General features: G+C 42.7%; 1 protein-coding gene across 2 annotated transcripts in view; it reads right to left on the bottom strand.

Annotated features, from left to right (window-relative positions):
* The window catches only part of LOC126533013 (proteasome activator complex subunit 4A-like), a 115054-nt gene that overhangs the window by 46793 nt on the left and 56123 nt on the right, over positions 1–12138 (bottom strand). For both annotated transcript variants that reach the window (XM_050180199.3, XM_055071695.2), the window contains exons 19-25: positions 9060–9115; positions 7951–8016; positions 7840–7895; positions 7677–7775; positions 7016–7078; positions 4584–4679; positions 4194–4517 (exon numbers count right to left, since the gene is read on the bottom strand). In XM_050180199.3, coding sequence (XP_050036156.1) covers positions 4194–4517; positions 4584–4679; positions 7016–7078; positions 7677–7775; positions 7840–7895; positions 7951–8016; positions 9060–9115 — 760 coding nt within the window. The remainder of the gene's footprint in view (positions 1–4193; positions 4518–4583; positions 4680–7015; positions 7079–7676; positions 7776–7839; positions 7896–7950; positions 8017–9059; positions 9116–12138) is intronic.

Genomic DNA, 12138 nt, shown 5'->3' with positions numbered 1-12138 from the left:
TCAACTGACCTGATGCCCATTTGAGCACAGCGTCATGTATAAAATGATGAAATATGTATGGGAGTGCAAATGTCAAACTGTTGAATAAATACGAATCGAATAAGAATACTTAGCATCGAATATTGAATCAAATATAAAAAAATGATATGAAAATGCATTTATTAGCAAGTTGGTTTATTTTAACATGTTGGAACATTGCAATTACATTGTAATTGGTAAAAAAAATTAAACTAGTAAGTCGTTATACAAAAAGATTGTGTATTTCGCTCATGTTAGCTTTGGAAAATTGAGTAATTTCTGCTAGTCGTCTGTTGTCGCCAACCTGTGCGTTATTATGCCGCAGCAATTTCCTGTAAACTCAGATGCATTTGACCAGTCGTCAGTCATCATATTTGCTATCAATCAATAAGCTCAAGATTGGGAGTGGAACCTGCAAAAGAGTGCACCCTCACTGTTCGCAAGCCCATGCCCCTTGCTGCTGAGAGGCTGGCTTTCTTGCAATGTTTATACATTCAGTGGCCAAGCATATTAAACAGGTGAAATTTTGCCAGCAGCATGAAATTATCGCAAAATTTGGCACAAAATCAGAAACACTATCTTAGATTAGATAGAAATAAAAGCTAAGAACCATGTTTGCTCTTACACAGCCAGCAATATATTCGAATACCTAGTTTTCGAGTCGAATACGAATATTAAAAATATAATATTCAATAATATTTGAAATTTTCAAATATTTGCACACCCCTAGAAATATGCTTGCGTATACCAAAAAGGCATTACAAAACCTTTTTATTTCGCTCTGTTTAGAATTGAGAAAATGGTACAGTCAAACTGCTATGTAACAAACATGGATATAACACATTATTGGATATAAGAAAGTAAATATGAAATATTTCCCATCGATATCAGCAAGTAACAAATATTGTCTATAACGAATGTCAGATATAATGAAGGTATCTTCCTGTCGGATGCAACTTTGCTATAACGAGGTTCTACTGTATTTCCAAGTATTCAGTATTTGGAACTTTTTCTTGATTATCTGAATTCAATTAAGAAATTGCACTACTTGAAATATATAATTCAATTCAGGGGTTTATGTACAAAAACTATGATCTGATTATTAGGCCTGCTGAAGTAGGAGTCTCCAGATTAATTTTGATCCGTTTTTGCATTGCGCCCCCGTTGGAATGCAGCCACCACGGCAGGGAAAGAACTCGTGCCCTCCTATTCAGTAGCAAAGTGCATTGGCAACCGAGCTACCACAGCTTCACTATTTGAACACCCCTAGTTTACGGACAAGCTAAATTTCTCCATTTTCAACAAAGTGGCACTTCTATGACCGATTATTGTTTCCTTTCTCTTTTTGTGGATGGGGGAAATAGCACCAAGACTCAACCAGAACAATAGAAAATGACATGAGTCTCGACAAACATCTGATGACTTATTTTGAAAAATGTACAATGTAGGTGAAGACAGGAAGTAGCACACAACAAGAGCAGAATTACTAGGGGTGTGCAAATATTCAAAACTTTAAAATAACGAATCGAATAGTGTCCTCTTTGATTCGGTCTTCGAATCAAACAGAGCAGAACCCCGTTGATACGTTTTTAAAGAAACCGTGTAAAAAAATTCACTGACGATTACGACACTCCATAATGCGAAATTTGAGTGCAGCTCTATACGTGTTTTCATTTCATGCGTCAATATTTTGTATTATAAATATATATAGATACGCGGTTTATATTAGGAAGAGAATGCTGTGAGTAGTGTGCTTTGTTTCCATACAGATGACACAGGCTACTATGGTGTCATATTGTAGCCACCATCGCTCCACAGCTCGTCTTGCATGGCACTATGCTTTTCTTCTCACAGTTTCATTTCACCAACAACGAGAGAGGCCCTTTGTCATGGGGAAATCGTGCCACCAGTGTCAGCGGCGACAACACCCAAGGGAGCATCCCATCGAGGCTTACTCATAGCCACTCACCATTGCTCCTTGCAGGAGCAGTGATCCCCGTCACACAAGCTGGTACCACGAACTGACCTCATCAGCTGATGCCACAAACGAGCGTAGCCCTCCCCACCTCAAGCCACCCTGACCCTCCCTTGGAAACTGGTAGGTTTTAATCGACGCCCATTTTTTTCAGATGCTTCGCCAACTGATCTATGCATACTTTCTCCCAATGTTTGTGCAGTACCTGGCTTGTGCAAATTGTTCAATTTCAATCGCTTGTTGCAACGAATTGGTCGCCTGTTGTAACGTGCGAGAGACAATTTCTTCCTGCACCGTTTATTTACGTGATGGCTATATTCAAATGCAACGTAAGATGAGGGAATATTACAGAATGCTGCTGTATCAAATGGGAACATAATACATAGGAGTCATTGGGATTTAGGGCGGGAACACGAAAACGCAACGTAGCAGCCTGGAAAACGCAACATCAATGGGGCCCCACAGTAGTCACTATTTGTAAATGCAAATATTTTTGTAACACCTTTCAATTATTGCAAAGCATGAACTGCGCCCAATTAAACATAGAATTAGAGCAAAAGTATGATATACTTTCACCCCAGCAGGCATAGTATAGACATACCGTATTTGCACGATTGTAACGCGTACCTTTCTTTGAATGAAAGGTGCATTCAAATTTGCATGCGCATTACAAATGTAACTAATTCTATTCGCAATAAAAAACAAAACCGATTCTTACTAAAAAACTCAATGCAAGGTAGCTAGTAATACTGCCATCGAATGGGTTATCTGAAGAAAGTGACACTTGGAGACATAGCAAAGCGGGTCCATGGCGCGTGGAATGCCCTCCCACAGATGGTGGCTCGGCAAGCCTTCAAGGAGTGTGGCATTTCTAATGCATTAAATGGAACTGAAGATGAGTTTCTGTGGTCGGTAAATAGCGAAGAGGAGGTGACGTCGGAATCCAATAGCGACTAGCCGCTAAGATTCAACTGGGTGTGTGTGTGTGTCTGTGTGCCTTTGTAAGTTCCATAATATTGTTTCAACACAGTACGCATTGACCCAGGTTTCGTTACTTGATGTGCGTGGTAGAATCGGCGCCAAGTTATCTTTTTTATATATTTGGGTGGTAATATAACTGCGCATTACAATTGGTGGCATGGTAGAATCATACAAATGTGGTAAAACATGAGAACTAAACCTTCATAATGAACTATGTAATGACAGTAGCTTGCTAACTGGAAGAATACTAGGGTGTGAACACTGTTTTATATTAATTGTGATAATGACTGTTCATTAGTCAAAAAGTATTAGAAAACTATTCAATATTTGATTAGATTTGGTCTGAAAAATCCCTTTTTGCATACTCACAATAATTACAGACTGCAGGCAACTGCGCTACGATGAAACAAAGTAAATTGCCAGTCATGATCAGTGTTTATGTTTATTTCCTGCACCCTTAAAGTCATACAAGCCCTAACACTCTTTCCAAAAGCCCGACAACCCAGCAAATAACCCAACTTAAACCCAATGTCAAGCAACAGATTGATAAGCTGAGCCCACACAACATGGGTGACTGAATACTACACTGCATCCCACAATGAAAAAGTATGATTTATGCATATAACCACAAGCAACACACACTTACAAGAAAGGTTTGTGCATATTTTACGAATCGTACACATGCTTTAACGAATCGTTTCAGGTTTTATACGAATCGTACAAGTCTTATGCATCTTCTTATCCTTTGCCATTTCAGATTTTTTTCTGCACTGTTATCAGTTTTGTGTTTCTGCACTCATGAATAGGCCCTATGCATCAATCATTCTCATGTCACAATTGTTGCAGGTTCCTCTTTAAGGAGGTTGCCTGTCTTATCAAACTGCATGCAATGCACACAGTAAGTTCCCAAATTATTGCAATCACCATCAACTGATCTAAATTGCCTTAGGATATGAGATAACTACAACCGTTAGCAAATCATGTTACCCCATCCTATGACTACAGGCTATGCCAGTCTTTCACACATCTACCGTGTTACTTGCTCTTCTATAGCAGTTACCATGTCACGTTTTCTTCAATGTTTGTCATCATCTGCCTTCCTGAAGGGCACATGTTTAGGCCAGCTGGTACATTGTTAAGTTCAGATAGCACAATACACTCAGGAGTGAAAGAACAGATTGAGACAGTGTGGCATCACAAGCATGTGGCAATTCTGCACCTTAAGCGCCAGCTGGATGGTCTCGAGGTGCTTCTGCAGCGTTTCGAGGATGTGCTCCAGGAGCCAGATGATGGACGGCTTCTCGGAGTGCCGTGCCCCGACCAGTGCAGGCCACAGGGATCCCAAGAATGGCCAGTCACACAGGACAAGCATTGTTCGCTGCTTCTTTCCGAGCAGAGTGTACAGGGCGCCCTTGAATTGTTCGTGTGTCACTTCGGTGCGCTCTGGTGTCAGCAGCTGCAGCAGTCCTTTCAGGAGCAGAGTGTGCGAGCCAGGGTAACTGTGCACACAGTTGCCCAGCACCTCCTGTGCTTGAATTCGCACCTGCACCCAATGGTGGAGCACATGTTGTACAAAAACCAAGCTCAGCATTTCGTGCAGGCAACTTACCTCACTGTAGTGGCTGGTGGCAAGGCGCGACAGGTCGAACATCAGGTCCTGGTGTAGCTCTGTGAAATAGCTTAGGTGGCGGCTCAGAACACGCATCTGCATGGAAAAAAAATCGGGACACCATGAAGGCAGACCGGAACACAATTACCGATTGAGTCAGTCCAGTAATGGGCTGGTGTTAGTGTGGAACAACTGAACAGCAGGTTATCTGATTCGTGTAGTACAGTAAAACCTCGTTAAATCGTACTCGCTTAAACAGCAGTTTCGTTTTAAAAGTAGTGAAGTCAAATCCCCGACTCAGTGGCCATTGAACATGATGTGTTTTGTATCAGCACAAACCGTACCAGCTTATTGCATACGTATCGGCTAACACGTAGTGTTCCCACTTTTTGTTGTGCAAACACGGCGATGCGTCGTATCCATCGGGTGGCCCGGCAGGACAACAAGCCTAAGAGATCAGAACAACGGTTTCCAAGTGCCCTGTGTATTTGCGCATGCAGCCACATCAACATCATTTTGGCACCATGCAATAGAATAAAGAACTACGCCAGAGAGCGTTGTGGCGTCGTGCAAACAAGGACTCCTGTCATGCCAAAGCTCGGATAAAAAGGATGCCGGGTGCTTAGCATAGAAGAAAAATTTGACATAGTTCGTGCTATCGAATGTGATACGAAGAAGTTGGCGCTGGCACGCGACAGGTATCTACTGTTGACCCCGATGTGCGACATTTGGAATGCGAAGAAGTTGCTTGGCAGCGCTGCTGCGACCGCGAAGAGATGATTGGCTACGAGGTTCGACTCTTCGCCATCGTTGCCTCTGTTGTTGCTGAAGTGTCGACTAGCGACAGTGATGAGGACGACACAGAAAGTGACAGCACGGGTGATTCAGGCCCGACAGTAGCAGAAGCTGTGCGTTACGTCAGCCTCATGAATGTAATTGTCGTGACAAGAACAGCATGCCGCAATGAAAAAGGTGCCCCGCGACTTCTGCAGTACTACCGCCCATGTGCACGGAGAACATGCAACGCCAACGAGGAATCTGCCATGCGAGTGTTTGCCAAGAAGAGGGGGCTGGCTGAAAAGCTGGCTCGCAGCTTCAGTAAGTTTGAGGCCGCTGTCTTTGCTGCTAGGCCGCTGCGGCATCAAACAAAAATAACAATCTTGTCACGCAAAGTGAATAAATACTGCATGTCTTTTCCCCCTTTCATCGCACTGTTAGTTTCGTCTCATGCTATTTCGGTTAAGCAGTACTACTATTTAGTACGTACTTTTTGCGAACTCCGGCCAACTACGGTTTAACGAGGTTTCAATGTATTAGGCGAACAAAAAGAAAAAGAAAGTAACAACATAACACCTCAAGTACTCATGAAATGTTATACTGCTACACCTGAAAGTAAATAAAGAAGTGCTACTTGAAACTATGATTTAAGGACACTGACCAAACATCTTGCAATCTCACAAAAAGAAAAATTGCATCTCTTATTTTATATAATTATAACACAATAAACCCAAGCCTGCTGCCTTGGCTTATAGGCAGCAGGCTTGGTTCGCTGCCTATGGGCCAAGGCAATAGGCAAGGCAATAGGCAACAGCATTTTATTGCTCAGTGCAAGCTCAGCAACTTTCCGTAGGTAGGATCCAGACTCATGTCTTCACATTACATGAGCGAGGCTCTTACCAGTTAAGCTACTGCGATGCCATTTTCCTATCCCCTTTTGGGCCACTAGATATAACCCTGGAAGTTAAAAAAAAAATTAAATTATGGGGTTTTACGTGCCAAAACCACTTTCTGATTATGAGGCATGCGGACTCCGGAAATTTTGACCAGCTGGGGTTCTTTAACGTGCACATAAATCTATGTACACGGGGGTTTTCGTATTTCGCCCCCATCGAAATGCGGCCGCCGTGGCCGGGATTCGATCCCGCGACCTTGTGCTCAGCAGCCCAACACCATAGCCACTGAACAACCATGGCGGGTTAACCCTGGAAGTGTTAGCGTGTGGCATAACTCACGGCCGTGAGAGTGGATGTAGAACATCCTTTCTACCGCAGGCATCAGATAGCACGTGAGCTTTGAGTAAAGGCTATGAGAAAAAAGCTTAATGCGCATTATTTTGTAATCCTCTCAAAGTCCCTAGCTCCAGCACAGCAGTGAAAACAAGTCTGTAGAAGCAGTACATGATTGCAGGAGTTACAACTTTTCTTAAGTAAACCATGCAGCAGTCTGTCATGGCCAGTTCTCATGACTCATCCTTATGACCCATCCTTATGACCCATCCTCATGATCTATGTCAAGACTGCCTGTGCCAAGTTAAAGGGACCATGGGCCTTGTCAAGCCATTCTGCGGCTTTTATACATTTATGGCCCTCAACATGGGTACCCTTCGAATTGTGATGCTAAAATAAAGTAAATATGACAATCGATGAACTTGCCTCTTGTTGCAGCTGCGCCCTGTCCACTAGTAGAGCTCGGATGTGTTGCTTGTGCCTGGCCAGCTGCAATGAGAAAGATGGCGAGACAGCGATGATTTGTATGCGCTGGTTCTATAATGTGCTAAAGTGATAAATTGGCTTTTATAAATTTGTATTTATATTAACTTGACTTTGTCCCTATGTTTCTTTTTTCTGACTCACCACTTTCTACTGACAACCTCCATTCATGGTTTGAAAAGGCAAGCACAAGAAGCATGGACACAAGATGATCAAAAAGGACAACACAGACACTGAGTGAAAACTGAATGCTCGCACTTTAGAGAAACAGAACGAAAACAAAAGCTATCTGCACATGCTCTGGGGATGGCAGTGCTAACCTGTCAACCATGTACACACATGTTCACTCTCGACAGGTTCAAACATGACAATTTGTCTTTACAAACGTTAATCAAAGGCTGACTTAAACATGTGCTACTGAAATCAGACATGGCAAGCCTTAACTATAAAATAAGCTTCTTGCCTTTGTCTGAATAGAACTTTACTAGTACCTTCAAAATTGGGAGTGCAATTACGTTTGCAACAGTGTGACAAAAGATAAGGTGGTGTTCCGCCTGTCATGCACGTTACCACGAGCTACACCTTGCAAATATTTAAAACATACCCTGTTCTCCAAGCCCTTCTTGACAATGTTGAACCCCTTCCACCGTGTATCGAAATCGTCCTTGGGGATTCCCCAGAAGAACATGAGCTCATGGTAGATCTACAAAGTGAGAGGAGGCACTGCAGTTGAAATGCACAGTGTGTGATGCTTGGTTAGGATTTACCTTGATGATCAGGCAAAGAGACTTGATGTCATCCTCATGAGTCTCCAGGGTATGGTCTGCAAAGCCAACAGTCCATGAGCGCAAGCAGTAAACCAAAAACCTAAAACGTACCCAAAACCTTCCGCATAATGGTGGCTATGACTTTTCGCACATTTTCTCCAGATTTGAAGTCCACAGCTGCAAGGTGAAAATAATAATAAAATACTTTGAAAACAAGCACAAGTGATAAGCATCAGCAGCCAAATGCGAGTAAAACAAGACAGCCCAAGCCCTGAAAAATTGACGCCTGCCCTACTGTGCAGCAATATCTCATTTCCTTCAACACACAGTGCCAAGTATTGTTTTATTCAAGGAGCATCTAATGCGAAAATAGTTTCATTATATCTTATAATTGTAAATGTGACTATAACAAGGGGTTCACTGTTTGGCACGCCACCTCTAATTCTTTCCTATCTTACAATTTCGGTCTGTAAAAATATTTTTGAGGATTCCAGTTTTCTTAATTATTAATTTACAAGAATAATCTATTTAATTAGTATGTTATAACCATTGCTAACACCCATGTAATAAAATTATACAGCATATACTTTCAAAATGGTCGCTGTGTGCTTCACGACCACTACTCATTCACATTAGAAAAACGTATTAAAAATTGCGTTTATTTTTCTCATACAACAAATTGAGCAATGGACCCTAAACTAAAAGCTAGAAAAGTATAGTTTTAGTGCGCCTGAGGCCCAACAGAAGTAAATACATGGCAGAGCAACAAGAATGCAGTCAACAGTCAAAGTAATACCAGAATACATTCATACAAGATTAAACTCAATCGAAATAGCAATTGCAAAAATAAACATTCACATATGCAGGTTTACACCTGAAAACAGTATCACAAAATCTACAATTTAACGAATACAAGTTGAATATATGAAACATTCAAGAAGTCCTTCTTAAACAATTTACACAAACAAAACGTTTCAGAGTATTCAAGGTACACACCAGTACATATTGGCACATTATCATAAACTGCAATAATTGACTGCCTATGTGTCCGATTTCTCCTCACAATATGTCCAGTGACTTAATACAAAATTAACTAAGCCTGTCCAGTACGGACACATTTCAGCATTCCCAGTTAAGAACAGTTGCTCTACACGATCCAACTCTACAATGTACAATGGCTGGCCGAAACAAGGACTCAACAAGAATGACTCGGGACTTGCATTGTATTCCTAGGTAGACCTTGTACTCGAAGTGAGCAGGAACTTTTGAGGCAAGTCTGCAAGGAGGGAAAAAGGCAGACAAACAATTAATGATCAGCATCAAATTAGTACTACTTGGCATTAGCAACCAATACAGTGTTTGTACACACACACACACACACACACACACACACGCACACACACACGCACACACACACGCACACACACACGCATACAAAAATAAATAAAAATGAGACAAGAACAATAATGTACACAACTATAAGAATCTACTATTAATTTACAGAACTATAGAAATGTGCTACTAATTTTCAAATTGGATTTATTTACAGGTGAACTATATGTGCATTTGAGTGAAAATACCAAGGAATCAAAACCAAAGCAGCTCTAAGGAAAAACAGCTCACTTGCTATGTGATGTGCCCGTGGCACATGTTTCAAGAGACGTTTCTTCTTTTTTTTTTCCAATTGTGAAAGTAATAGCCTGCTGACACTGCCACCATTACTACAGTTGAGCCCACTTATAACAATAGTCAAGTGCGAAGACAATCCCACTACTATAACCGAGAGTTGTTACAATCAGGTTGCACCAGGTCTCCCTTCCACCCTTGTGTTGGCGTCGGTGCCCAAGTCCAGCAGTAAGTAGCGTTATGCGACAAAGGTGTGCCGTGTGGGTTGCTTGGCACAAAAGCGGATGTGGCGAAGGCATGGTTCGTGCAGGAGAGTGCGGCATCTTGCATTTTCTTTTCCCCCAAAATTTTGCAGTTTTTCATTTTTTTGGCACACACACCTTACCCTGTAGCCAGATTTAACTGTTACAGACAAATTCACTTATAGCAATATTCAAGTGCAAGGAAAATAAGAAAATCCCATTGTTATAACTGATAATTGTTATAACCAGGCTGCACGAAAAAGGCAGCGGGGACAAACATCCAAACATTTTAATTAGACAGACAGAAGTGCAGTCAGACCCACTTATAGCACTACCGGTTTTAACAATACTCGGACATAACAAATGGGAGGCCCTGGCACTGTGAACTTTTTAGTATGTTCTACGGTAAAATAGACCACTAACTACAATGCTCCCATGACGCATTGCTCCCATGACGCATGCTCCCATGACGCAATTAAATGAGGTTACTGAGTGTCTGCGCTGAGAAGAAAAACTCAATATACAGGGAAAGAAGAAAAGGAGAACAGCTGCCGCATTCACCTGTGTGCCACATACTTTTACCACACTTGCCTTTGTGGCACACCTTCGTCGCACTGCCCTGTGCAATGCCCTACGCATTGCCCCTCTCCTGTCTTCCCTTTCAGCCCTCCGATACATGAATGAACTGCACAAGAGGTGCATGAGGCTGGCAATGCGACGAAGGTGCACCTTGTGGGATGCACGGCACACTGGCAGATGCGGCGGCTCACATTTTTCACCCCCAAGGAATGAGCTTTCTTTTTGCGTTTGCCAAGTGTACTCAGTAGCCAGATTTAGTTGTTATAACTGATAACGTGGCACCGGAGCATTGTAGTAAGTGGTTTATTTCGCCATAGAACCCATACAAATGTTGACGGTGCATCGGCCACTCATTGTTATATCTGATAGATTTAAAACCAGTATCATTATAAGTGGATTTGACTGTACCAGTTACTGCTGGTGACAACTGTTGTGCAAGTAGTAGTGGCTATGTAAGGGGTGTCACCTGATCAGTTTTCCACTAGCACTCGGTCTTTCTTGTGTGGTTCTGGTTGCCAGTACAACCTACACATTGACCTACCATTTGTCAGTCGTCTTCTTCTCCCCAAGTTGACACAATATAAGCTGCACAGCAAAAGCTCTCAGGCATTCGTTCATACATACCAGACAGCTGAATTGTTGTAAGCACATTCATTCTTAATTCTTTAAACTTTTCACTGTCATGCTGCGAGACTGAGCCATCCATCCTACTGATCCCATTTCCGAGATGTCTCCTGAAGTTTAAGAGCATTCTCTGTGTCACTCGATGCATCATTTCTAAAATCACCCACTGTTACCGCTTCTCGAATCAACTGGAACAAACAGTATGGGCCACATGAGCAAAACGTATGCTCAATATTTGTTCTCCTACCCCTTATACAAATCGGGACTATGTGACCAAAGAGTGTACAAAATTTTTCATAAAGCCTTCCAATAAATTTAAGTCCTGCAAAGTTTGTATTCAGTGCATCATCACTTCATATTGTTCTATGTGTTTTCACTTACAATACTCCTTTACAAAATACACATAATGAATGTATTGCTAAGAGATTTATTAGCAACGGGCACGAACGGGTAGCCGTCACAAGCATTCGGCGAAAGACAGCAACCACGAGCTCATGCCGGTAGTGATGGTGCTGTGACACAGGCAGGCTACTCTTCTTCGTTCCAATTGCCCTCCGCAGAAAAAGCCGCCATCCTGGCGGCTTAAGGCGACGAGACTACTATTGGGTCGTAGTACAGCTTAATGCGAGAGATGTGGACAAGTTCGCGGCCGCGATGGCGTAGGTCCGTCAATGGCGTGAGGGGCTCCACGATGCAATTGACGGAGGACATTTGCTCCAGAACGCGGTAGGGTCCTAGGTATGTTGCGACAAGTTTTGAGGAAAGGCCGGGTGTAGTAGCGGGTACCCAAAGCCATACAAGAGAGCCAGGCGAAAAAGTTGGTGCAGAACGGCCGGCAGGTTGACGGGATTGCTGCTGCCACTGGTCCTCGGTGGAAAAAGAGCGGGCAAGCTGGCGACATTCCTCGGCATGACGAGCAGCTTCAGATAGCGGAGTACTTTCGGACGCGTCAGGTGTATATGAAAGAATGGTATAGAGCGTAGTAGAAGGTTCTCGTCCGTATAGGAGAAAGTAAGGGGGAAAAACCAGTAGTTGCTTGAGCCGCAGTATTGTACGCATACGTCATGAAAGGGAGAACTTGGTCCCAGTTTGAATGATCAGAGGCGACGTACATGGAGAGCATATCGCCAAGAGTACGGTTGAAGCGCTCGGTCATGCCGTTAGTTTGCGGATGGTACGCTGTACTGGTGCGGTGAACGATTCGGCATTCGTCGAGTAGTGCCTTCAA

Source organism: Dermacentor andersoni, chromosome 7 (genome assembly GCF_023375885.2).
Source record: "Dermacentor andersoni chromosome 7, qqDerAnde1_hic_scaffold, whole genome shotgun sequence".
Lineage (NCBI taxonomy): Eukaryota > Metazoa > Arthropoda > Arachnida > Ixodida > Ixodidae > Dermacentor > Dermacentor andersoni.
Note: the sequence above shows the minus strand (reverse complement) of the source record. Positions and strands in the feature narration are given on the sequence as shown.